The following is a 26,585-nucleotide window of genomic DNA, read 5'->3' on the forward strand; positions in this document are numbered from 1 at the left end:
GCTTTACAAAGAAATCACAACTTCAAACGCTTGGCAATTCAGGTAATTGAGCTGTGTAGTAGTAAAGGAGAGGACTATTTTATTGTGTACTGGATGTAATTTCACTACTTCGTACACTGCAAAACAAAACAATTACATTGCAGAACCAAGTAATATATAGTATCATATTTCTTTCCCCGGTCATTCCTTGTTATTGGATAAATAAATTGAAGTTTATAGAGCATCTATTGTAGTTGACATTTATAGTCTCATGAAAGCTTATGATTGATTTTTTGTATCCATGTTTTACATGAATTTCCGTCCTTGTGGCCTTCTTCATATATCCTACTCCACCATTAAAGCTGATTTTGTTAGCATTATTTTAGTTAAATATGCAAGTATGCTTAAATAATGAGGATATATTTTTATGATATCTAGTTCTATTTCATCATATACCTCTTTTAATGACTATAAGGTCCGGTTTTGTCTTTCTGTAATTAGATATGTTGCTGTCATACCTAAAGTCTCATAAGGAGAGTCATTTTGATGGCAGGTCTCACTAGCGCCGGAAAGACCACCATCTTGAACAAGATCCATACTAAAGAAGTCTTGACTGAGATCCTCACCTTTGGTGAGCCCCTATCCCTTGTGCCATTTCCATAATGATATTTTGTTTCTCTGAAAACTTTTGCATTATGTTCCCATTGTTTATTTTGCAGGGTTTAGTGTAGAGATGTTGAGCCATCCCTATACCAGCATAACGGCCTTTAATGTTGGTGGTGAAAACATTGTAAGTCCTCTCTCTCTCTCTCTCTCTCTCTCTCTCTCCCCCTCTCTTTTATATTATTGAAAGATTGCTTACAAGGCAGTGGAATGAATACATGTTTGGGTCTCGTTGAATAATTTGAAATTAGGAAGTTACCATGTTTGTAATACTTACCAGGCCATGGTTGGGCGTACCTTTTGGGGAGAGGGGGAAAGAATCAGCTATGGATAGAATCAGATTTTGTGCATCCCCTTGGGCTTCTAACTCTTCAGAGTTCAAGGTGATTAATTTTCAGTTCACATTTAGATTTGAATGTTGTTGTAATGTAGTCTTGTTGCCTAAGTGTTTGAGTTTTAGGGTTTAGGGTTGTTTGGTTGGTGTGGCTTTTTTAGCCACTGTCTCTTGTATCTCTTTTTTAATTATAAAATTTCGTCTCCTTTAAAAAAAAAAAAAAAAGTGTATCCTCATGACATATTTCAGAAGTTCTAGCTATACATAGCGAGTGAGTTAGTAATTGATCTAAGATCTTCTAAATGCAGATCCCTTCGTTATACATATAGCACTTTCGAAACACTAAATGTCTTATTTTTGTGATTGATAGCAATGACTGGAATTGAGTTTTGGAGGCTAGGGATGAGTTACACATGATGTTGAATGAGGTAATTTTTCTTATTCATACATCTTATTTTTTATTCTGCTTATTTGTGTTGTGATTTCCAAAGTTAAGTTCCTATTGTCAAGGAGACATGAAAGTTATACGCCTTTAGATTAAGTTATCTGTCTTTTCTCCATTACTTATGTTTTTTTACTGTGGAGTTTGGCTTTAGGATGAATGGAGGGATGCTAGTATGCTTTTAATAGCCAACAAGAACGGTCTTCCTGATGCGATGACTATTGCATAATTGATTGAAGAGCTCGGTATGAAGTCCCTTAGACAGAAACAAAGGTAAACTATTTTTCTAATTTTCTACAATGTTTAGTTCTTATATGTGACCATTTGTTTTGATAGAGAGTTTTACTTTTTTTTTTTTTTTAATGTAAAGATAATGTAATATGTCCTAAACAATTGTTGTTATCAGTGTTTGCAAGCTTATTCGTAGCACTTGTGCAACCACCGGACAGGGCGTGCTTGGTGGGTTGGGTATCTTTTTCAAAATGATCGATAACACGGTAAGTTCGCTCAGTTTTATTTACACAAAAAAATTAAAAAACTAAGTCATGGCATTACATTATGGAATGTTATATGCTCCAGCATTCTTGGATCCATAACAAAATGCATTGTTCATAAACATTGGACGAATTGCATTGCATTTTGTGTTTCCTTACCCCTAATATTTTCCCTATTCATTTGCAGGTCTTTCATATGCTCATATTAATATGTGCTAGTGAAGTAATGCAGTCTATTGTCCAACATGTTTTCACCCAAACTAATTGGAAGACTGATCAGGGTGAATTCAAAATTAAAGTTTACATGTGTATCTAGAGTAGAGTATATTGAGCATCAAGTTGAGGAGGTTGAGACAACTAGCTATCTCGTTGACATGATAATTTTATAGTACAATGAAGTCGTTAACTAGGAGCTTGCTACAATGAAAGTAGACCACAATTGTTCTTAGTTAACTTAGGATTCATAATAGGAATTTTTTTTTTAAGTTTTCTTAGTTCTTAACTTCGGGATTGTCTTTAAGTTTTTGTAGTTAACTTATTTTTGTTGCCTTTAATTATTTTATGTACTATGACAGGAATACATAAATCAATGGAAACAAGCTAGTTTGAAGGATGTCTTGTAGGCATGGGCAATGAGGTTGAAGCTGAGTGGATGAATTTAGTGGATGTCTTTTTCCCTTATAATTGTATAACCAATACTAAATAGCTGCTTACAGTGATTGGAGTTGAACTTGGTAGTAGAGCATTAAAAGAGGAAATTTCTCGAACTAAAAAAAGCTAGTTGGGCAACTGTACAAATTAGCAACAAGGATCTCATACCAAAATTAGCAACCAAGATCTCATATCAAATATCTTCGTGACAAAGGCTCTAAAATGTGATTGATGAAGTTCAACTTTTGTAAATCGCTGTTATGCTTTGTTATATTCTTAGATGAAAATAGTATGTCTCTTTTATTTTGTTCTGGCTTATGTAAGGGCATAACCTAATATAATGTGGTATGGTTAAGACAAAGTTGATAGCCACACCTCTCCTCTTGTAGGAGGTGCTTTCGATAGACTGGATTAAAATTGTGAATGACTTGTTTTGGACTAGTCCCACTTTTAATACTCCTTTGGATTTGCAATAATGTCAATGATGTATCAATAACATGTTGATAAACTCTTTGATACCTCTTTGTTATTAACTTGGTATCTATATGTTATTGCCAATTTGCCCTCCTATAAATGACGAATATCCTGCAAAATTTTAAATTAATGCTTGTGTTCCCTCCAAATAACTCAAACCGGGGCTGTTGGACGCTGTTTGATTAGAAAACAATTATGATACGATTGGACTCCGGGTTTCCATTTTCCAAAATGCTTTTTTCGACCGTCTTATCTTACTTGGGAGCATCGCTATTACAATCTTGTATTGTGTTAATATTCGAAGTTAGATTCAACTTAGATCGAAGAAATATGGAGTCTTCAACTGGACTAGGGGTTGTGGACCTTCAAAAAAGGGGATCTTCGGTCACAAGGTCATCCTAAAGCAGAAGGGATGGAAGAAGCAAACGTCAAGTTTTGGGTATTGGTGTGGTACTTGTTGAAGGCTCTCTAATGCTTAAGTCAGCAAGTGTAGGGTACACAATAATTTTAACAGAGTAATCGTAAAGGTAAAAAGTAGTTTTCATTTTTACCTAGGCATTATTCTTCTTTTACAGAGAAATAAAAGTGGGAGTTTGCACAAAGTTTTGATATGAAATTTTGCAAATCACCTTGATGGCGACACGTGTCCAAGACTCAGGTTATGTAGTTGAGAGCTTCGGCAATCGCCTTCGGCAGGCAATTGCCACATTGGAGGAAGGTGTCTTCGGTAATTGAGATCATGATGGTGTCATTAGTATTTAAGGATTCCCAGAAGTGTCTTATCTTCGGCACGCTATGGGTATGTCTGCGTGGTGGTCCACCTGTGTCGAACGTGCTTGGTTGATTATGGTACAAGCAGTAGTCCCCTAAGTTGCCGATCATGAAGTGGCTTGTGGGTTGGGAACTTGTAAAATCTCGAATAATCAAACTGAGTGTTTTGACATGCAATAGGTAGTTCCCTAAGTTTGTAAGCTAAGAGTCGCTTCGGCAAGGAGGTAACTAGGTTAAGTAGCTGAGTAGAAGTCAAGCAAGTAGGCAAGCAATCGGCATAGGTCACATGAGAGACGTTTCCGTACACAATCGACATGGATCCTAACGATTTGTAATGGGGAGTTTCACAAGAGACTCCGCCCACATGATCGACACATAGCCTTCTAATTTCCGGCGAAAGATGAAGCAATGACTATTTCTAGCGAAAGAGGTAGCGGTGGAGGCGATTTCTGATGAACCTATACTAGGCGGAGGTGATTTCTAGTGGCACTATACTGTGGTGATAACAAGGTAAGCCTACCTTTTCGCTCTTATTTTGGATTAAAAGGCCATTTTGCCTTTATTTTTTGCATGAACATGTGAATGTTTGGATGAATATTCAAGATCATCCTTAGAGTAAAAACCCTATGCATTCCACCATCTAGGCTCCCCTAGTTTGATCTTTGGATATTGATGAGTTTTTTTTTTTTTTTTTTTTCAATTTTTGTTTATAGATGTATGAGAGTTCTGAAAAAGATAGCAAAAGCCCATGTTGGGAGGAAATTGAGAGTAATAGTCATGAGGATGCTGTGGGTATGTGGAAAATGTCGAATCTAAGTATCTTGAAGAATGCCCAGTAGGGAAGAATAAGGTTGTGGTGTATGTTGGAGAAGGTAACCAAGCAACAACAGACTCTGGTGAGGCTCGTTATGAAGCAATATAGGTTGAATATGTTGTACTATAACCGACGTGTGATCTCGTATTGGCTCTTCCCTACACACCTGAAAGTGGGTCCAGCAATCAGGCGAAGGGTTCTATTTCTGGGAAAGTTAATGTGGCATCTACTTCGGCAGGTCTTGAAGTAGACGGTAAAATTTCCTCCTCATGGATATGTACTTATGTTTGCGGCCATGTTTAAACATGGGTTGAGGTTACCCAAATATCCTAAGGGGCAGTCTATGCTGGTGAAGCTTAGGTATGCTCCAGGTCAGTGTAATCTAAACTTTTGGATCATTCTCTATATGGTGTATATTGCTTGGTGGTTGGCAAAGCTTGGGGAGCAAACTTTTGGGCAATTTATGCATTTGTACTCGGTGCCAAGGCAAAATGGTAAGTTCAGTTGGGTTCAGACCAATTGCATTAAGGCGAAGAAAATAAGGTATTTCGTCGGCTGAATGCCTTCATCTCAGAAAACTTGGAAGAAGAAGTGGTGTTCCACCTTCGGGGATTGGGTGGGTGTAGCTTGGAGAATGGTTGACACACCCGTGCCTACCGAATTCCATACCAACAGTTTTTCCTTAGAACCTTCAGTCTAAGTCTGTTTTATTAATCATGTGTTAGCTATATACTTTCCTTGTACCGAAATAAGGATACTTAGTGCTTGCTATATTAAAAAAAAATTGTTTTGTCTTCAGTACAGGTATAGCGAAGCACAAAGGATTGTCACAAGAGAAGGAAATGATTGACTTAGTACAACACTTGTTGTGTTAAAAGGCTCGCGAATATCCAAATCTTGTGACGCTTGGTAATTTTTTAAACTAGGGGGTTCTTCAAGGAAGTAAGTTGATAGTGGTTTTGAGATTTGTGTTTTTTATTTTTATTTTTTTTTTTTTTACAACCCTGGTTTCTTCGGCAGTGGCTGGTATTATCAAGGGGACAACAAAGGTGATGTATTCACCAAAGGTTGTCCAAATTTATGAGGCAGATAAACAGAAACATCTGAAAGAAACAAGGTCAAAGAAAAAGGTCATGCCAGTAATAGAGCAATGGATAAATGACCATGGGATGATAGTGATGGTCTGGTGGCCAATGCCCTGGTTGGAAGATGAGGGCGCTGGAGGAAGCCCACTAGAGTGGGAGGGGAGAAGGGCCGAAGCTGTCACCCTTCGACCTGGATGCGCCTTTGAAGTTGTCACTCAACATGGAAGAACTATTCCTTGAAGATGCCAAAGCAGTCGACTTTGTCGACATACGGCGGCAGAAGGAGGTCAACCTGGCTATGTATCTGTAGGAGGTGCCTTTGGTGAATTCTTCTTTGACCGGGGTGAAGATTGATGTCGAAGAGTTAGCACAAACCAAGGTCATATACTTCTCCGACCAAGTGGAGACGACCGTCCTCTCCATCTCGAACATAAGTGTTGAAGCTCATTGTGTTAAAGTAAATTCTTGTTTTATTGTTTTCTGACAATTGTTATGTTTTCTGTAGTCATATGGTGAGTTGTACTTAACCCTAACAAGTGAAGTGGCCAAGGTCGTGACTATTCGAAGCCTAGATTTCCATTCGGGAGAAAAATAGCCTCCAACTGAAGGTCGATAAAATTTTGAGACAAAACAAAAAGTCAAAGAAGAAGTTAGAGGCCTCCAAAACAACCAAGGCAAGGGCAAGTCGCTCAATGTCAGAGTAACGAGCTACAACGTCTTGTAGTGCTTTGCTGACATAGTATACTAGGTGTCCGGCAGTAGTAGGTTGTCAAATCAACACTAAGCTAACATCAGTGGAAGATACTGAGTGGTAAATCATAAGAGTTTCACCAGGCTCATGTGTGGATAAGAGAAAGGCTCTGCTCATGTACTCCTTTAGTTTGGTGAATGATTTTTCGCATTATGGGGTCTCGATGATATTACGCTTATGTAAGGGCCTTGATGAATGGGGCACGGCAATCAGTAACCTAGTGACCTTAGGGAATTAGAAGAGTTAGATGACTATGATCTTTCTTTGCAACATTCTCATCACTTGATTTCGACATGTTTCATTTCATCTTTTATTGGTTTACTTCATTTGACTTAGATGACAATAATTTCATGTAAATGTTTTAGAGACGACTGAGCTTCGCTTGGTTAAGTTATCCAGGGAGAAAGAATGAGTTAGAAAATTTTCTAAAGTCTCATAAGAACAATGCCTTAAGGCAAGCGAGACCAAATGAGAGGAAGGGAAATATCAGTTTTCTGGCCTCACAGAGAAAGTTGTTGCCCTCCATCTTGAGTGTAAGGATACCCATGCAGAAATAGCACGACTAAACAGCGAGGTGGAGCGTGTTGAGAATGTGAAGAAAGATTAGTTTGATGCTTGTTATGCTCACATCCACATTGAGTAGACATTTTAGACTTGGGTGCTTACAAGGACAACAACCCATCACCATAAGGTCGTGGTCGATCCTGATGCTTATAACAGAGAGATGAGAGTTGCCTTGGGTGACGCTCACACACGTACAAGGGTGAGGATAAGATTCTATAGCATGGTGTATATCTTTTCAGCATCAACCAAACTCTTGCTAACATAAAAGACGGGTTGTTGTCAATGGTTCTCTTATTTGAATAATACCTGAATTAATTGCACCAAGGTTACGAAGATTTACAGATACAATATCTCCTCATTCTTCAGTATAGTGAGGATTAAAGAACTTGTGAAGAGGTTGATTAAAAAAAAACTTCTTTTTGCTCATCTCCCCATACATCGCCTTTTTTAATTTCAGATGGCTTGGAAGAAAGATTTGCATTGATCAGAGAGGCGCATGATGAATTAAAGATTAGATCGCGTCAGGGTACTTGGAGGAAAACACTGTCATGCTAAATTTAGTATGAGTATAATTGCAAGAGAATTTAGAATAACATCTATTTTTCCCCTATTGGGTTGTTGGTTAATTGGCCTTTTATAGGCATTTAAATCTTGGGCTCCAAGTTCTATGTTCTATGGTTTTCTCCATGATCCAAAATCACTCCATCATGGGCATGGTAGTGGGTGATCATATAGACTTTTCCATGTGGCATGAAGCATCCTAGCCTTTGATTATGGACATAGGACATGCTTGTCTTTGTAGGCCTTGGCTATCAACTCCCACTAATCCCATGAATTCATTCATGTGTAGTCATGGATAGAGAATAGGGAAATATGTTTCTAGGTGTAGCTCCACTTCTCCAAGTTTAGGGTGCTAGTGGATAATACCTTGAGGAGTAATTTTTTCTTCCACATATGCCCCTTTTCTTTCTTAAGACAGGCATTCTTAGATATGGAGAAAGAAAATAATCGTTGTAGGAGTTTGATCTATGTGGAATTTTCTTGAGGGTGTCAAATAAGACAACATGCACATTTGTAGATAAATTGATATGAACCAAGATAGCTTATGAAGTTTAAAAGCAAACCGTATATGATATGATTTGGCCATGCCTAAGCCATTACTCAAGAACCAGTTCATAGAGTCCCTTGTCTTTTGTACACAACTCTGCTTATCTTCAATTTATCATCAACTATATTACTTGATTTTCGTTGGCCTTTGATCATGGGCATATGACATGTTTGCCTTGGTAGGAATTGGCCATCAAGTCCCACTAATCCCATGATTTCATTCATGTGTAGTTATAGATAGAAAATAGGAAAATATGTTTTTGGTTGTAGCTCAACTTCCCCAAGTTTAGGGTACATAATACTTTGAAGAGTAATTTTTGCTTCAATAACAAACATTAGGGAGAATAGGGGTTTGTGAAGCCAGCCTTTGTTGCACGAAGCTTATTGAGCCATCCATTGCATTGCATCTTACTAAAGTCTTAAGGATGTTCCCTATTGTAAAAGTTAGGGGACCTTAATATAACAAAACTATATACATATGCCCACACACTTACCATTTGACATGTTGTACATGTTATATTGATGAAGTTATAATCTTCAACGTTGAAAGGATGGAATAGTCAGAAGAATTTGTTGTGGGGTTGTGGTATGGTGATTCAAATATTTGAGAGAGAAGAGAAGTGGGAGCTTGGAGCAATGGGTATGGCATTTTATGGATGATTGATTTTAGGTGTAGGGATTTTTCAAGTCAATTTGAAGCTTGAGGGTTTAGCTATGGTGTTTAAGGGTTTCAAAGATCAAGGCCATGGAAGGAAAAGATTGGGACTTGGACGTTATGGTATTTATGTATTTGATTTTTTAGGATTTAGGAGTTCCAAAGGTAGGAGAATGAAGGGAAAGTATGAGGTTGTGCTTAAGGTTATGATTTACATGGAATATGATAAAGGAGCGCCATCACATGCTTATTTCTAGCAAGTAAGTCTTGTTTCTAGTGGATAAAAAGAAGGGCCAGTACATGGGCTTGAACGTTGGTGCACCCAAGCAACCCAAAGTATCCATTATCCAATATGTTCCATAGGTCTTGTGAATATTCGTAACCTTCCACACCACAATTTTTCTTGCAAGCCCTTTGGTGTATGGCTTTGGCCCACTTGAACTTTGGATGGTTTGATATAAAGGAAGGTGCTTGGCATTGCAAAGATGCATTTAACACATGTTTTTTTTTATGCTTGGTCATTATAATAGAGATTAAAAGCTTGAATTGTGACGACTAGAAGTTGGTATGGTATTTATGCTTGGTGAAGGTCCGGGCTTGAAGGGCATGGACTTCATGCGACTTTATTCGTCACCTAATGAATAAGTAGATTGCATAGGCTTGGTGTGATCTTCCCAAGTGCTAAATTCGGCTTTCGTTCGGCATGGCGCAAATATCATCAATAAATTAATTCTTCTAAATCCTTGTTCCCATTTGTTGGATTTGATACACTGCACAAATTTACGTTGAACTTTCCTTATGAGCATGGGATGTGTTGGGCTTGGAGCACATTTTGGCCTCTGAACTTTTTGGGCTTTGAGTAGTCAATTCCTACATAGATGTGAAGACAATAAGAGAAAGATAATTTCAAAATAAAAATCTCATAAAATTTGATGTCAAATCTTATTCTAATGGTTTTTTTTTAAAAAAAACTTTAAGCCCCTCTATTATTTATTATTTTTACAGTTTTATTTATCATATGAGTCTCATTTGTTTAATCAACAATTTTAATAAAGTAATACAATATCTAACATTTCGAGTCTAATCAACAATTTTACAAAATACCAAATTACCACTAGACCATCATGAATATAGAGTAAAAATCTATATTAAAATTTAATTTTTTGCGACATCTACCTCGAACATGCTCTAGTATACACGCCATTTTTTATTTCTTGTTTTGAGAAATAGCCAAAACAAATGGTTTTACATTTATCCACAATGGATTAGGTTTTCTGTCATTTAGCGAAGAGTTTCTGCAGTTGTGGTAAGCCCAATCCATAACATCCGGCACACAGTAGGCAAAGTCAAAAAATAAAATAAATAGAGGGAGAGAGAGACTGCAGTGGATGCCAAAAATCATACCTTCATCCATACATCTTCTCTCTATATATAAAGTAAAAGATGTTTAAAACATTAGAAAATACTCTTGATTAATGTAAATATTAAGAATTAAAATTATTAATTAAATAAGAATAATATGATAAATTCATACTTTTTTATATTAAAAAATTAAAATTAAATTAGATAATGAATCTTATTTTTATGGAATACAACTATTCATTATCTATTTTAATTCTAAACCCCCCCACATGAGCTTCCGGAGTGGCTAGTGCATACATACATATGTTGCTCTTTCTCATTATAATTCCTTGTTCTTGTACGTTTGCGTTGGCATTTCTGGGGCCACAACCATTGCTTGTGGTTGCAATTTCTCCTTTCAATTCCCTTGACATTCTGCCTCCTCCGTGACTACAAATTTGGCTGCTTTACTCACTTCTCTCTCTCTCTCTCTCTCTCTCTCTCTGGAAAGTCAGTGCTGCTTTCTGCAGGTTAGTTTCCTTGCATTTCTTGCTTGCTTCACTGACTTTGAACTGTTTTCATGTCATTATTCTGCAAATTCTTTTGTGGGTTTTCTTTAATTTTCAATTTTAAGCTTTGGTTTAGTGGGATTTCGTCATCACTATATGCAGGGTCAAGTTTGCATTTACAATTATGCGTTTGTTTTATGATCATGGCAAAATAATTATGCAGGAATGCGTCTACATTAATGACATAAAAATTTAAACTGAAATGTTGCGGTAAACTATGTTAGTTTTCCATAAGCTATCAATTTTTATTTATTTATATAACTTACCCGCACCTGCATCAAAGTTTAAGCTTTACCCGTTAGCTGTACGTAATAGGCAAATGGAATATCTAAACATTCTAGAGTTGTTTAGCACAATCTTATCCAGAAAGTGAAGTGGAAATTAATAATTTTCATCCAGCTTATGTAACACCTTTAATACTATCAAAATAGATCACTTCCTGATTAATTGAATTCTAACTGACAACAACAGCTTTCTCCATTACAAGTGAAAGAACAAAATAGACCTGTTGTTGCCAAGAACTAACTGTACTACTTCCTGAGAAAACTACCAAGACCGTCAAGTGTGGATAAATGGAAGAAGAGATAATTATGGATGTGGGCATCCTATGATGTCGGCCAAAGGGAATTTGAACACTGATTTGAACTGCAATATGATTTTGGAATTGGAAGAATTGAAAGAAGAAAAAAAAGAGAAAATTTATTTATGTTCACAACATGATTTTGGAATAGAGCAGAAGCACTCCAACCTCATAGTTAAGGGAATTTGAACACTGAACATTTTCAAGTTCACTGATTCTGGAACCCTAATAAGAAACACTGGACATGAAACTTATTGGTTGGCTCTAAGGATTATGTTGGTGAAATATTCTGAACCCAATCATATCTCTAGCCAAAAGTTATGAATTTCTTGTGGTGAAAAAGATGTGCCTATGAGTTAAATGGATTCTCAAGGAAATATGGTCTTCATTTACATGTTAGAGTGCAGATATAGGGGACTTAGTGTCCTGACTGAAGGCTAAATGAAATAGTGTGTATTTGATGTTTGTAAAAACTTACTTTGTTTTAAAAAGGATTTTTTGGTACAATAAAATTTTGTGTTTAGTGCAGTAGTAATTTTTCATAAGTTATTTTATGTTAAATGAGAATATAACACTTTGTTGTTTCGTTTCTCTGTCTTTGCTGAAGCTTTAAGCTTTTGTGAGGGAAATTCTGGCTAGTTTCACTTCATCGTTGTGTTGATCCTGCCCATGGCACTTACTGCAGACAAGGTTTTAAGCTGTCCTGCGGTGACTAATACAAAAACCATTCCTAACTCATATGGAATCTTAAACTCTTATGCCATGTCAATGCAACGAAATAACCTTCATTGTCCAAGTCAAGGGGTTGAACTGAGGCAGCTAAACTATGGACGTCTGTTGAAAGATAAAATGATCTTTTCTAATGATGGTTTGTGGCGTATATTGGGTAAACCTGTTAGTTTCACTGACTCTCAGAGATCTACTGTCTTATATCTGTCAAGAGGAACTCATAATACCAAAGCAAAAGAACCAATTATAACTTACGGTGATCCTGCAGGGGAGACTAGGTAAGAATCAGTTAGAAATTAATATAAATTTCATTTACCAGACACATACACCTGATCAAGAATATTTTTACATCTCTCTCTCTCTCCCTCCCTCCTTCTCCCTCCCTCCCTTTCTTTCATTACAAGGATACTTTAAATTTATTTATTTATCAAAATCTGCATTTATGTTTTCTACGTTTCAGGAATCTCAAACATGCCTTTCTTTAACTATCTATGACTTTTAGAAACAGCTTTTATGTTTCTGACACTCTGTGAATTTACCTTTTTGAAATAGATATTATTCTGTGTATTTGGAGCAAACATTAATGATAGGAGGACAAAGGGAGTAATAATTTACTTAAAAGAATGATGCAGCTGTTCTGCAATTTTTATTTGATAAACATAGCTAGTGCATATAACAAATTGTTTGTTTGTAGTGCTAGCCTTTTTTATGTATCAACCTGTCAATTGGCTTAGGATTTTACTGTTTTCAACTTTTACTGGCAAATGGGAACTTGTGAATTTCTTACACAGTTGTAGATGTGTAGAGATTTATGATCCCTGGTAATTTTTCACATGAAGCTTGGGGTTTGTATCTGAAACATAGAAGGTATTAAAGTGCAATTTATATGTCTCCATCTGGCTGCCAAAGAGAAGAGAGAAACAGTACATGAGCAAACAAGAAGTTACAGACGTAGGAATAGATTCTCCTGGCTACTGGGTTGATTGATATAATGAGTTTTTTTATTCTAATCTCAATAGGAGCCACATCTAGCTCTATAGATCAAACTTTTCCTTCGCACACCAAGTTTACTTGCTTAGTTTTTAGAGTAAGAAATAAACACTTGGAAGTAGAGAGGGTTAATCACTCATAGGGATTCTATCAAGACAAGACTGGAGGATATAACTCTTTATAAGGCTTGAAGATTATGTAAATGTACCACAAGGAGGATTTGTTTAACAGGAAGAGGAGAATCAGATGAACAAGTACAGTACTGTATATATATCTAGTGGCAGGGGCCTCACCCTCTAGGCAGCTTTCACTTCCCTCAAACTAAGGTCAAGTGCATGTGCATTCCCTTCATCTAGATCTTCAGATAATTGGGTCGAGGTCAGAAAAAAATTTAAATTAGAACATAAAGAACCAGAGGGAAAGTTTCCTGTGATACCTACTTCTGTAGACAAGCCATAACTTGCTCTAGAAACTTTTTCTCTGATATAGGGAATCAGGGCCAAAGGAGTATTTAGATGGAAGTGTAGTAAGTGAGATGGATGGTGGAGATCCTGTCACAACAATTGAACAGCTTAAAGCAGCCACCGCAAAGCTTTAAGTGATTTATATGCAGAACTAGGAAGAAAGGTGTGAGTCTGGCAACCAGACTCTGATTATGATTACAAGGCTTCAAGATGTGAAGGCAGCAATACAAATGGTGGCATTGCGATACAAAGGATGTTGGAAGAACAATGTGAGTAAGACCAGAAAGCCTTTAACTTTTGAACAAAGCTGATGAACAAGAGAGAGAAGGAAGTGAAAGAAGTAAAGAAAGAATTGGAAATATTTCAAAAGAAATACCTAGATTATCAGAAGAAGGAGAAGATAAGGATGCCTAACTTCCCAAAGTTGCACACCAGTTTGAGTGTCCAGTTTCTTCTTGGAAGATTCTTGAAGCTTCAGCCTATCACATTGTGAGTCTGGAGGGGGCTGTTCAGAACCAGATACAATTTCGGTATCCCCACGAAATTTTAACATTTCCCATGGGACTATAGCATTTTCCATTAGCTTTTTACGCTATCTTGGATATCTTGGACTATAGCACTTTACATCACCTTCTCAAATGGGGTTGTAACTGCTATCTTGGAATTATCCTGATATTGATGTTACTTGAATTACTGAGGATCAGTTAGGCCACATTGACCCTCATCTTTTACCATGGCTGTCATTTAATAAATTTCTCCTCTTAGTTTCTTCCCTTGATGGTATGTGTACCTGCTTTTTAATTGACCAAGCTTCCACTTTCCTGAAATACATCTATTTGTTATGTGCCACTCTAATTGATTTCCTCTTCCTTTTACTCCCTTGTCAATTATAACTGTACCTACAATTAGTTCGCTCTCTTTTATTAATACAAATTTGAGTTTGAATTGTTGTTTTTTCACTTATCAGAAGGAGGTACTTCATGAATATGTTTGATGTCTTGTGTTCTCCAGTTTGTTCCTCATTTATTACTGTCTCTAAATTTTTAATAATGATTTATTTCATCTTCTTTCAGGGTTTTCTATAGTTATATCTTCAACTTGACCAAATTAGTCTGTTTCTCAACTTGAACAAATTAATGCATGAAGTTTGTAAACACTGCCATTTTCTTTTGCAATATCTTTGAAAGAACTCCTGTTATGTACTAGTTCACAGAGTGGGGATGAGGAAGATGAGCATCCAGTCTTTTCTGAGAGAACTACTCACTCCAGTTTAGCTGAAGCTTGTAAATTTGTTTGCAATGATGCCAAGTTTGTAAATGAGAGGGCTCGCAATGACATTATTCTGCTTTCTCGGTAATTTTCCATAAACTGCTTTTTGTCCCCCTAGAGGAGATTGCAAATTGATCATAAATCCACCTTTCTTGGTCTTTATTGTTTATTTTCAAGAACTAATCTTGCATTGTCAAATTACAATTAGTTTTAGGAATCTTAAAAGTACTTAGGACCTGTGTGCAAAATTTGTAACACCATGTTTCTGGCTTTTTTCTGTAGATTATGCATTATAAAGTCAGGTTGAGCATGGTTTACAAGAGAAAAAAGATGTAAACATGCAGTTGCAACTTGCATGTGGTAGTTTTTGTTAATTTATCAAGATAGTCATCTAATTCGTGGTTTGAAATAAATTGAAATGTTCATACATATAGATCACTGCTCATGTTTTGCCACTTCTTGTCAGTGGCATAATGAGGTTGGATGCCCGTGCACGTCAAGATGTTGCTATTCTTGGGTCCGGGTTTCTTAAGCTTAATGGTAAAATTCTTTCACCTTTTTGTTCAGTGCAGAGCTTTTCTATAGCAGCTTTAAAAATTATATTTATTCTTGAATGCACTTACATGAATTTATTCTTTATTGAATTACAAAAATGTAGAATGAATATGGTGTTTGGTTCCATTCTTTTGGTTGCCTAACATGCAGCCATCTTTCTCATTCTTTTGGTTGCCTAGAATGAATTTATTCTTTATTGAATTACAAAAACTGTAGAATGAATATGGTGTTTGGTTCCATTCTTTTGATTTCCTTATCCTGACCCTCTGCTCTGTAGCTCGAGCACGAGAGGATACAGAGAAAATTGACCGTAATGTGAAGAAGAAAGCTGAGCGCCTTCATCATATTGCTATGGTTTGTGTTTCATTTGTTTTTTTTTTTTGGGGGGTCAAAATTTTATTTGTTTGTCTTGGAGGTGAAGACACTTTTTACCTGGCTTTCACTTAATATTTGATAACTAACCATCCTCCACAGATCTTAAAAGACAAAGCAGAGTCTAGATTGAAAACTGCCGCTGATAAGCATTGGAGTGACGGAGCCTTAGAGGTACATTAAAAAAGCAGAGACAAAAAAATAGTTCGGTTCTATCTGTTGTTTGTTGCAATGTAGTATGTTCTTAAAACATAGAAATTTTGAATAAAACTTTAAAGAAATCTAAATAATACAATACTGCATCAATTAACCATGTGAACTTCATAAAATAGTGTATTTACAATGAGTAGACAACATATACGGTGAAAACAGTGGTCTGCTTGATGTTGTCTTGATGAATCAGTTAAAACTGCACTAATGCACTAAAGTACACATTCTTGATGCTGTATTTTGATTCATTTTAGGCTGATTTGCGCCGTGCTGACTTCCGTGCCAAACAACGTGCAATGGAAGATGCCCTAATGGCTTTGGAGGTGAACTTCATTTGCTTTGCGATACTCTGCAAGGATACTTGTTGGAGATCATCTTCCTAGTTAATCATGTCCAGCTATAGTTTTCCATGGTCTCTGATCCTTTTTCATATTGTTTTGCAGTTTGTCAAAAATATTCATGACCGGATGGTGAGCAAAATGTACAATTTGTAAGTTTCTTTTGTGATTGTTAACTTCCTTATTCATTTGATCTTTGATCTCCTCAATTAGTTGTGTATCTACCTTTGAAACATAATATCTGACATACTCATATGCAGTCCTCTGCATAGCGAAAATGGTATTGTATCAGAAAATGACATGCTGGGGCGCATAATGCTTGAAAAGAATGGCAAAAGTCTTGATTTCCCTTTTGGTGAAGTATCTACTGATCGCATTACTGCAATTCAGGTCCCTATTTCCTGGCTATCTCGAGTTCTCTTTCTTCCTCACTTTCTTGCGATTCAGGACATTGATAATCATATAAATGGTGTACAGGAAGCTTACTGGAGTATGGCATCTGCTCTCTCTGAAGCTGATGGAATTGACTATACTGATCCTGAAGAGGTTCATATCTCTATGTATTTACGTTCCTAATCTGGTCGAGCAATTAATGTTAGTTTGGTTGTGGGGTCCTTCTTTTAACTAATCTTTTGTATCTGGAGCAGCTTGAGCTGTTAATTGCAACTCTTATTGATCTCGACGCAATGGATGGTAAAAGTAGTGTATCGTTATTGGCAGAGTGTTCAAATTCTCCTGATGTCAATACCAGGTAAGTGATGCAAGCATTAGTTCTGTATCTTATAGTCCCCGAAAACAATGTTGGCCCCCTCTTAAGCTATGAGTTTGGTCTTTATGGTTCTGAAACAAAGATGTCAAAGTACAAAGCCAAATGTAATATGCTTTAGTCTTCCAACCAACGAGCATGGACAAGGCTCATGAAACCTCTTGTATCATAGAAGAAGAGGGTAAAAAGAAACCTCTCAAATTCTAAAGATTTAGTGACATGGGAATTATGAATTTTAAATCCCTCATTGCTCTTTACTCTAACATTACTTGTATTGTATATCATCCACTCTTCCCGGTTTGTTTTTTGTTGTATAGGAAAGCCTTAGCCAATGCCTTGGCTGCAGCCCCATCGATGTGGACTCTTGGAAATGCAGGAATGGGAGCACTACAGGTTACTTGGTCATTACATAATGGTAATCATCATTCTTTGCCATAATGATGCCAGAAACTTACGTCTATCATTTTCCTTGCAGAGACTCGCGGAGGATAGCAATCCGGCAATTGCTGCCGCTGCCTCTAAAGCAATCTTTGAACTTAAGAGACAATGGGAGATAGAGGAAGGAGATAGCTGGAGGTTTACGATGAACCAAAACCCCATTGAAGAATGGGAAACCAAAGAAGCTGATGACAATGAAGATACAGATTGACGTATTAAGACAACTGTAGTGTAGGTATTCACATGGAGGGTTAAAAATTAGTTGTAGGATATAGACCCTTACTAATTACCATAAAGTGATCAAAATTCTGTAAATAAAAGGCTAGATTTTTTGTTATTATTGAAATATATGTCAAATCATTTGCAAAAACCATGCTTTGATAATCTACGGGATTCAAACTTGGGACATGGTGATTAGTTACAAATCCTATAATGTTATCGAGTCATATTCGAATCGCTTTGTTTTGGTTTGTGTCGAATGATAGTCAAGTTCAATAACTGATTTGATTAACTACGGCAGATGACTGGTTTGCAAATGCTTGAACCATGATAAAGGAAAATTTGTTTCAATCATTTTATTGGTGCCAGTTAGTTTGGTTATAGGTTAAAATTCCGTTTTTACAACATGCTACCAAATTGAACCATATCTGTTCTAGAAACTGAAATACAAGAAGCGATCATCATCAGGGTCCACTTAATATTGGTGAGTTGCACATGAATTGCATCTCGACAGATTTTAATTCAAGAGACTAGACGACCCCATAACATCATTTTAGTCCCTCCCAACTTTAGTCTGTCATCTGTCTAAGTTCACACCATTATCCAATGTTTGCCTTTGTGATTGGAATTTGCATGAGCAATTTAAACGCATGTGGGGCTACTATTTTTTTAGTTCTTGTTAAACACTATTCTTTTTTATGTTTTTTGGTTGTCAAAGTTAGGAAGAGAGAGGTTGGTTTTCTCACACATACACTGTTAAGATGTTATGGGGTTCGAATCTAAGACCAATGGTTTGGAAGTCGATGCTATTTTTCATTGGGTTAGACCCCGCTGGCCTTTATTGGGGGTGTTTGGTAACTCTGACTTTTTCTTTTTCACTTAAAAAACAAAAAGTATTTATGGGCTTTGTTTTGTTTTTGTAATAGTACCCTTAAATATTTCAAAAAAGCATTGGTTTGGTATGCTTTAGTTAGAATCTTTGATTATATTTCTTAGGTGCCTCAAGACCCATGAGTGAGCTTTTCAAAAGTTAAAGGAGCATAGAGGCCCGCCAGGGAGCAAAAGCAGGGAGGGAGACCATAACCCACAAACATTATTAACCAACTTTATTCATACAAAGGCTCTTCAATCACTGTCAGAATCCCCAATTTGATCCACTCCCTGCCCTTTTTTTCCACTAACCTTTTTCTTTCTTCATAGCTTTTCCATCATGCCTGCCACTGTTGACAACCCATGTTTCATCATTCCCTGCCTGTCACTTTAATTTCAATATAAGAATCCCAAGTAGCATATAGTTTATATTAGTGTTATATCTAAGTATAATTAACAAGTTGAAAACTAAGAAAACTATTATAGAATAATTTGAATTTAGTGATCATCACTTGAAACTTGAAAGCTTAAATTGGAGGTGCAGGGGGGTCTGATTATGAGTATTAGATATAGCATGTACATCCGTATACAGCGGTAATACAGTTTTAACAAACATTCAGAACCAATTACCTCTTTGTTTAGTGGTATTTCTCTTATTAAAGTTGGAAGAGGTTTCAAGTCGAATTCAATTCTCCCATTAATTAAAAAAAGTTAAAAAAGGTCTCTAACCAATGTTACCACGTTCTTCCCAAGACAATATTTGGCATGTACATTATAATATACTACTGTTAAAACAATGTACAACAAACTGGGAAGCATCTCTGCTTCTCTTGAAACAGCTAAGTCTTGTTCTGTCTAAACTTGAAAAGCATTCCTCTCTCTCTCTCTCTCTCTCTCTCTCTCTCTCTCTCTCTACATCCATGGCTCCCAACAAGTTTGCAACCAGGTTGCATAGAAGCGTTCCCAAGTTCATTGTAATTCTAGTGTATGCTGTCCTTGAATGGACTTTGATAACGCTCCTCCTCCTCAACTCTTTGTTCAGTTACTTGATCACAAAATTTTCCAAGTACTTTGGCCTCAAACCACCTTGCCCATTGTGTACTTGTAGAATTGAGCACATCTTGGAACGAGGCAAGAGCTCAAAGTCTTACGCAGATGATGTATGTGAGAGTCATGCCACTGAGATATCATACATGTGCTACTGTTTGAATCATAAAAAACTGGCCAAATCACATAATATGTGTGGCAACTGCTTGGCTTCTCAACCAAATATTAGAGGAAATTCTACTGGAATGCCAACAAGTATGGCTTTCGTTTCGTGGTTGAGTGAGAACAAGCTTGAAAAAGAAGAGAAATTACCTTGTGTATGTTCTTGCTGCAGTGAGAGCTTGAACAGCAAGTTCTACTCTCCTTCTTCGCCGTTTGAGCCGTCTTGGGGTTCCTTGGAGTATGCCAAGAAAGGAAATTCAACTATAGAATACCAAGGCACAATCAAACCTGATAGCCTGTCAACCCACAGTGACAATGGCTATGAGATGGAAACAACTAATGAAGAACATGAGGATGATAGAGTGGCAGATGAACATCAATTCTCATCTGATGTTTGTAGTTCTAGCTTCAGAGGCAATGCAGGGGAAGATTGTCCAAGGTCTAGATCGACGTTTCTATGTCATGAAACGGACGCGAATGCAAATAACAAAGCAGGTTCTCGTGACATTATACGGTCAGATTTTAACAGCATGAAGCTTGTCCATCAATCCTCTGATGCTAGTGCTACTACCATCCAGTGTTGCTTTGGAGAAGATTACTCTCTTGAAATTATACCCCTGCCTTCCGAAAATGGTATGGTTTGTGCTCTCAATCATCGGTTGATTCCCATTGAGTTGATTGATTTTTCAACAAGAATAGACCAAGGAATCCGCAATGCAAAAGAGGAAGATGTGAGAGAGCATGATCATCACGAAGGACGTTTTGATTCTGAGCCAAGTATTGGATCGCGACATCAATTCTCGGGAGAAGCAGCATTGTTCATGATAAACAAGAGTTCACTGAAGACAAGTAATGGGGATCTTGAAAGCCTGGAGAAGGCCAGGGGTTTTAGTGATAATTCTTCTGTTGTAGATGCAGAAGAGGGAAAACAAGATTTGGTTGGCATGCCATCTGATCAAGTTGTCACTGCTCCAGGAGGTCAAAAATTATTTGTTCACATTGAAGAGCCGGATAAGAAGGAACCAAATGATCCACCAGGTACAGAGAAATTGCAATTATTCATGACATTTATTCACTGCAATCTATTTCTCTTCCCGGACCATGATGGCCTATTCTAACTATGTTTCTTAATGAAAGCAGCATCTGAAGAAGAAAGTACTTTTGTTGATCACGTTCTATCAAGAAGTTTGGCAAATATGGAAGTGTCTGACCATGCAACTGATCAGCCTCAAGCTCGAGAAGGTTCTTCATCGCCATGCTTCGAAATTCCCAATGTACCTGACACATTCTTGGCTCAGAATGATAATGGTAAATCTCAAGTTCATTCTTACCTCTACCTACAGACAAAAATCCATTTGAGGGAACACATAGTACTGTAAGTAGTGTAATTATCAAGAGCTGGCTTTTAAAATATATTTTGTTTTGACAGGTATATGGCATGAAGAAAGAGCTACATTGCAAGAGGAAACAAGTATGCTTGAAAAGGCTCAAGAAGAAATAAATCATTCATGCATGTGTTCAGAGCCTAATGAACCAGAGGAAGAGAATTTTCCTGCCACACCAACTTCTGTAAACAGTCTTGGTTACTTGCACAAGAAACTAGATGAAAAAAAGGAATCAGCAGTAGAAGAGTATTTAGATGGAAGTGTGGTAAGTGAGATGGAAGCTGGGGATCCTGTTGCAACCATTGGACGGCTCAAAGCAGCACTGACAGCTGAACGTAAAGCTTTAAGTTCTTTATATGCAGAACTAGAGGAAGAGAGGAGTGCGTCTGCAATTGCTGCCAACCAGACTATGGCTATGATAACAAGGCTTCAGGAAGAGAAGGCAGCAATGCAAATGGAGGCATTGCAATACCAGAGGATGATGGAAGAACAATCTGAGTATGATCAGGATGCCTTACAACTTTTGAATGAGTTGATGAACAAAAAGGAGAAGGAAAAGCAAGAACTAGAGAAAGAAGTGGAAGTTTATCAAAAGAAAGTCCTAGATTATGAGGAAAAAGAGAAGATGAGGACTGTGAGCAGAATTAAATATGGAAGTGTAAGAAGTAGAAACTCTTCTGCTTCTTGCAGCCATTCATGGGATAGTGATGCCCTATCGATTGATCTTAATTCTCAAGCAAGGGATGAAGATAGTGGCTTCGGTGGCCAACAAGAAAGCAGTAACCACAATACTACAGATGATGCAGCTCTAAGTTTGGAAGAAATAGCTTTGGATTGTGTTAAAAATATGAGTGTTCTTGATGAATCACTAGCAGGCTTCGAGGAAGAGAGGCTGTCCATTCTTGATCAGCTCAAAGCATTGGAGGAGAAGCTAATCACATTGGGTGAAAATGAGGAATTCTCCGAGGATGTTAAATCAATTGAGCATTCCTCAACGTGTAGTGTCAAAGACTTTGAAGAGAATCATGATTTTAGTAGTCCAGAAGAAAATGGGGTATCGAATGGATTTTCTAAGGATCAACACCATCCTGAGAGACAAACGTTGGGTTCCATGGCAAAGAGGCTTCTTCCACTTTTGGATGCAACTGACAATGAAACTGAGGAAGGGTTGATGCATGAAGAACAAGCTGAATCTGAATCTACTGGAATGCAGAATTCATTTACCAGTTTTGAATTGCATGATAACAAAATAGCCATTGAAGAGGAGGTGGATCATGTTTATGAGAGGCTACAAGCTCTTGAAGCAGACAGGGAGTTTCTAAAGCATTGTATGGGCTCCATAAAGAAGGGTGACAAGGGAGTGGATCTTCTCCAAGAGATCCTGCAACATCTCAAGGATTTGAGGGTCGTTGAACTCCGCGTAAAGAACCTGAATGATCCTGAGGGTGAAGTTGCACTTGATTGATACAATGAGAAGCTAAGAGGTACAGATTCTGATTCCAACTTTGTACAGCAAAAATTAATTTGGAGAAAAATATTCACAAAGTTCACAACTCAATTTTACTATTTACGAAGAACTAAAACAAGGTTGGAGGCACACATACCACTCTAACACATAAGACTGCTCTTCTCAAGCCAAAACCCTCCATAACATATAGCATATTCAAGTAGATCAATTCTAAACAGACAAAACTTTTGGTGTTTTGCACTTACAGTGGACCAACTAACAAATAAAATAACACAACCTAGTTAGAAAAATAAAATAAATTTAGTTAAATTTCTACATTCATTCTAATCTATAGGATTAGGATAAAAAAGCATGCATGTATTTTTGTCACTTCCAAAAACAAAAATGTTAAGGCTGGTTTGATAACCATTTCAATTTTAGTTTTTAGTTTTTAGTTTTCATTTTTTGTGCTAGTGTATAGAGGAAAATGAGAGTGATAATGGGAGTGAGTATGAGATTGAGAGAGAGGATTGGAGCCGCTGCGGGGGGGTGGGGTCAGTAACAAAAGTGAAAACAATTTCAAATAGATTTCAGTTTTTAGTTTTAGTTTTCACTTTTGTTACTCCTCCCTCCCATCCTCCTCTCATCTTCCCTCTAAATCTCATCTCCACTCTCATTCTCACTTCCATTCTCCCTCTTGTTTCTCTATACTTTAGCACAAAAAATGAAAATTAAAAACTAAAATTGAAATGGTTATCCAACGGCCCTAAAATAATAAATCAGTTTGATGATTGCAGATTGCAGATTGCACACCTGGTGATCAGAATGTCTACAGCAACAGATATGTGAGTGATGAAGAATCCACATTTTGTTTAAATACTGTTGAACAAAAATTGTGGGATGAGGGGAAGATCTCTTAATGGAGGGGAGAGATTCCTAGTATTGTTTGTTCCACTTGGGTTTGGTGTAAGAATAATGCCATGCCCAAAATTTTGCAGCAGCTCTTCATCACTGCGGTTACCTGGCACAGGTGAATGGTGAAGAGGAGCATATTATTCTGAGTCTGTTGGTTAGGCAATTACTTCTGATTTTCTCATGCTTTGTCTTAGCTCTTTTTTATTTTTGGGTGGGGGAAGAGGATGTGTAACTCTTAATCTGCCTGTCATATTATCATCAGCCTTTTCAACTCAAAGCAGGACGAGTCTTTGTAAACAACATATATGGTCCTATACTATAGTGTCTGTCATTGGTTTTGGCAGTTGTTTTAATTTCAACCAAAAAAAAATTTGCATTACAAAGGAATCTTTCAAGCCAACAAGGTCTAGCTGAGTGAAAAAAAACATTGATTTGCAAATCAGTGGTCTTAGATTCAAACCGTCATGGACACCTTGGTAGTGTGTGTGAGAAATCCCCTCCTCTCATAATTTAGAATATCACTTCTATTTTTTTAAAAAAATCTTTTATTACTTAGCTCGGTTTTGTTTCTAAGTCCTCCTATTGCCACCCCAAATGTATTTATTCACCCACCTTATTTTTCAGCTTTATTAATTTTTAGGCTTAAATGTCAAAATAGTTCTTATGTTTAATTGTGTTGGCCAATTTAGACCCTATGTTTTTAATTTGGCCAATTTAGTCCATGTATTTAGCACCGTTAGCCAATGTGATCCAATTCATTAATTTGATGTTAAAAAAAAATTTAAAACTAATATAATAATTGAATTGAATTTAAAAATATATAAATAAGCACTAAAAAAATAAACATGAGATCCAAAAACAAAAACTAAAAATTTAAAAACAAGGCACCACCATCCAATCCCAGCTACCTCCCCCTACTTGCCCATCCTAGCAGCCACCACCACCATCAAAATGCTATCACACACAAAATTGTGGATTCTCAATTTCCCTTCTTTGAATGAATTGTCAATCTTGGTTTGCTGTGGGGAAGGTTTTGAGCTAGCTGTTGATGCCAATACAAAATATGGCCGATGCAATGAGGATTCTAATGCATAATTGGGTTTGGAAAGTCTTTGTTTATCTGGAATTGGAGCTGGTGATTGGGATTGGGTTGGCTTTGGAGAAGCTGTAGAAAGCTGAAGAAATTGTAGCTTACGAGCTGTGACGGGATTGGTGAAGAGGATCATTTTTTGTCCTTTGCTATTTTTTAATGAAGTTTCAATATTTTTAAGTTAATTCTTAAAAAACATAATAATAATAAAAGGGTTTTCGGTTTTTAAGAGACAAAAAAAAGGTTTATAATGTAAATTTAATGGATTGGACCACATTGAATAACTATTCTAAACAAAAGGACTAAATTGACTAAATTGAAAACACATGAATTAAATTAGCCAACACGGTAAAATATAGGGACTCTTTTGACATTTAAGCCTAATTTTTATGATTGAAAAAAAGAATGAAAAACTTCACATATCTCCATTAATTAGAGATCTCTCTCTCTCTCTCTCTCTCTCTCTCTCTATATATATATATATATATATTCTATTGAGGGACACCCTGTAGGACTCCCTATGAAATTTTTTTCAACAATCGAAACCATCTATTTTTCACATCTTCATTTAGAGATCATTGCAAAAAATATGCAAATTGAAAATCATTAAGGCATCTAATTGAGACCAACAAAATTCAATAAACACAGTGCTTCAAGAAAGTACTTGAATTTCAATAATTTATTTGAGTGGTCAAATGATTCAAGTGATTTTTTGTAGAGATGATCTTTGAATGAATATATACAAAATAGATGGTTTGGATTATGACGTACAATTGAGCTCTATATATATAGCTTTTATTGAGGGACATTCCACATTTCTTATCCAAACCATCTATTTTGTATATATTCATTCAAAGATCATCTCTAGATAACAAAAACAAAAAACAAAACAAAAACAAAGCAAAACAAAACAAAATTCATTTGAATCCGATATCATTTGACCACTCAATTAAATTATTGAAATTCAAGTACTTTCTTGAAGCACCGTATTCATTGATTTTGTTGGTCTCATTTAGATGCCTAATGATTTTCAATTCGCGTTATTTTTTGCAAGGATGATCTATGAATGAAGATGTGAAAAATAAATAGTTTGGATTGTTGAAAAAAAATTTGTGTGTGTGTGTATATATATACAGAGAGTTTCAATTTATGGATATTTTAAATAAGCTTATTTGAGGGACACTCTTATACGGCCCACTCCGTATTTCACTAATCTAAACCATCTATTTTATAGATAGTCATTCATAGATCATATCTACAAAAATCACTTGAATAAGATATCATTAACCACTAAATTAAATTATTAAAACTTTAATACTTTCTTGAAGAACCGTGTTCATTGATTTTGTGAGACACAATTAGATGTCAAAACGGTTTTCAATTTGTGTAATTTTTTTTTACAAGGATGATATATATGCATGTAGACTTAAAATATAGATGATTCGGATCGTTGAAAATAAAATTGTAGTTCGCCCTAAAGGGTGTCCCTCAAATAAAATTATTTTGAGAAATACCTTAATAAAATGGGACTATATATATATGAAATAGATGCAACCAACTAAGAGAAAAATATGATGCATTATCAAGACTAGCCCCTTGGCACACATGTGAGTGTATGCCAATTGATTTTTTTTTTTCCTTTAGAATTAAGAAAGAGAATCCAACTAAAAAAAAATAAGAGAAGTTGTGTCGTATAAAAATAAGACCTATGTTCTTATTTTAAAAAAATATATTAATATGAAAAATTGTTAATTTATTATATTATTCTTATTTAATTAAAATTTTCAGTGCTATATATATATATATATATATATATATATATTTGTCTTTCCTAGATGTTAGGACTCTCGGAATAAATTCCTATTTCAAAGTCACATAACCAACCAAGAGAAAATAGATGCAGAAAACAACAATTAAGCCAAGATAAGACACTTTGAAGCATCTCGTGAAGTAGAGAAACTCTAGTCTATTCTCTCTATAATAAAAAAACACTCCTAAAGCCATTTTTACTTTGAGGAGGGAGGAAGCCATTGTTCTCCCTCCCC

At 36.3% G+C, this 26,585-nt stretch overlaps 2 protein-coding genes across 4 annotated transcripts; both read left to right on the plus strand.

Moving 5' to 3' along the window:
• The first annotated feature begins 10,490 nt into the window (after positions 1-10,490).
• Positions 10,491-17,813, plus strand: LOC103328583 (senescence-associated family protein). Its single transcript, XM_008230981.3, has 13 exons — positions 10,491-10,655; positions 11,882-12,281; positions 14,664-14,810; positions 15,193-15,266; positions 15,559-15,635; positions 15,756-15,827; positions 16,118-16,186; positions 16,307-16,353; positions 16,462-16,591; positions 16,679-16,747; positions 16,849-16,952; positions 17,285-17,360; positions 17,443-17,813. Exons 2-13 carry the CDS (start codon positions 11,944-11,946, stop codon positions 17,614-17,616), a joined length of 1,377 nt encoding a protein of 458 aa, XP_008229203.1. The 5' UTR covers positions 10,491-10,655; positions 11,882-11,943; the 3' UTR covers positions 17,617-17,813.
• Positions 17,814-19,299: 1,486 nt separating this feature from the next.
• LOC103328584 (caldesmon-like protein (Protein of unknown function, DUF593)) lies at positions 19,300-23,833 on the plus strand. Of its 3 annotated transcripts, none has more exons than XM_008230982.3 (4): positions 19,300-20,741; positions 20,844-21,011; positions 21,133-22,572; positions 23,333-23,833. In XM_008230982.3, exons 1-3 carry the CDS (start codon positions 19,415-19,417, stop codon positions 22,551-22,553), a joined length of 2,916 nt encoding a protein of 971 aa, XP_008229204.2. In that variant the 5' UTR covers positions 19,300-19,414; the 3' UTR covers positions 22,554-22,572; positions 23,333-23,833. The 3 variants fall into 3 exon arrangements, with proteins under 3 accessions (XP_008229204.2, XP_088906972.1, XP_008229205.2); XM_089050846.1 differs by having other exon boundaries at positions 19,305-20,741; positions 23,340-23,833; XM_008230983.3 differs by having other exon boundaries at positions 19,305-20,741; positions 23,319-23,727.
• Positions 23,834-26,585: the final 2,752 nt, after the last annotated feature.

Source organism: Prunus mume, linkage group LG4 (genome assembly GCF_029339155.1).
Source record: "Prunus mume cultivar Tortuosa linkage group LG4, ASM2933915v1, whole genome shotgun sequence".
Lineage (NCBI taxonomy): Eukaryota > Viridiplantae > Streptophyta > Magnoliopsida > Rosales > Rosaceae > Prunus > Prunus mume.

Coding starts and splice junctions, on each gene's coding strand:
- LOC103328583 (XM_008230981.3), top strand. CDS start 11,944: ATGGCACTTACTGCAGACAAGGTTTTAAGCTGTCCTGCGGTGACTAAT. Junction 12,282..14,663: donor GATCCTGCAGGGGAGACTAG/GTAAGAATCAGT, acceptor GTTATGTACTAG/TTCACAGAGTGGGGATGAGG. Junction 15,636..15,755: donor GCCTTCATCATATTGCTATG/GTTTGTGTTTCA, acceptor CATCCTCCACAG/ATCTTAAAAGACAAAGCAGA.
- LOC103328584 (XM_008230982.3), top strand. CDS start 19,415: ATGGCTCCCAACAAGTTTGCAACCAGGTTGCATAGAAGCGTTCCCAAG. Junction 20,742..20,843: donor GGAACCAAATGATCCACCAG/GTACAGAGAAAT, acceptor TAATGAAAGCAG/CATCTGAAGAAGAAAGTACT. Junction 21,012..21,132: donor CTTGGCTCAGAATGATAATG/GTAAATCTCAAG, acceptor TTGTTTTGACAG/GTATATGGCATGAAGAAAGA.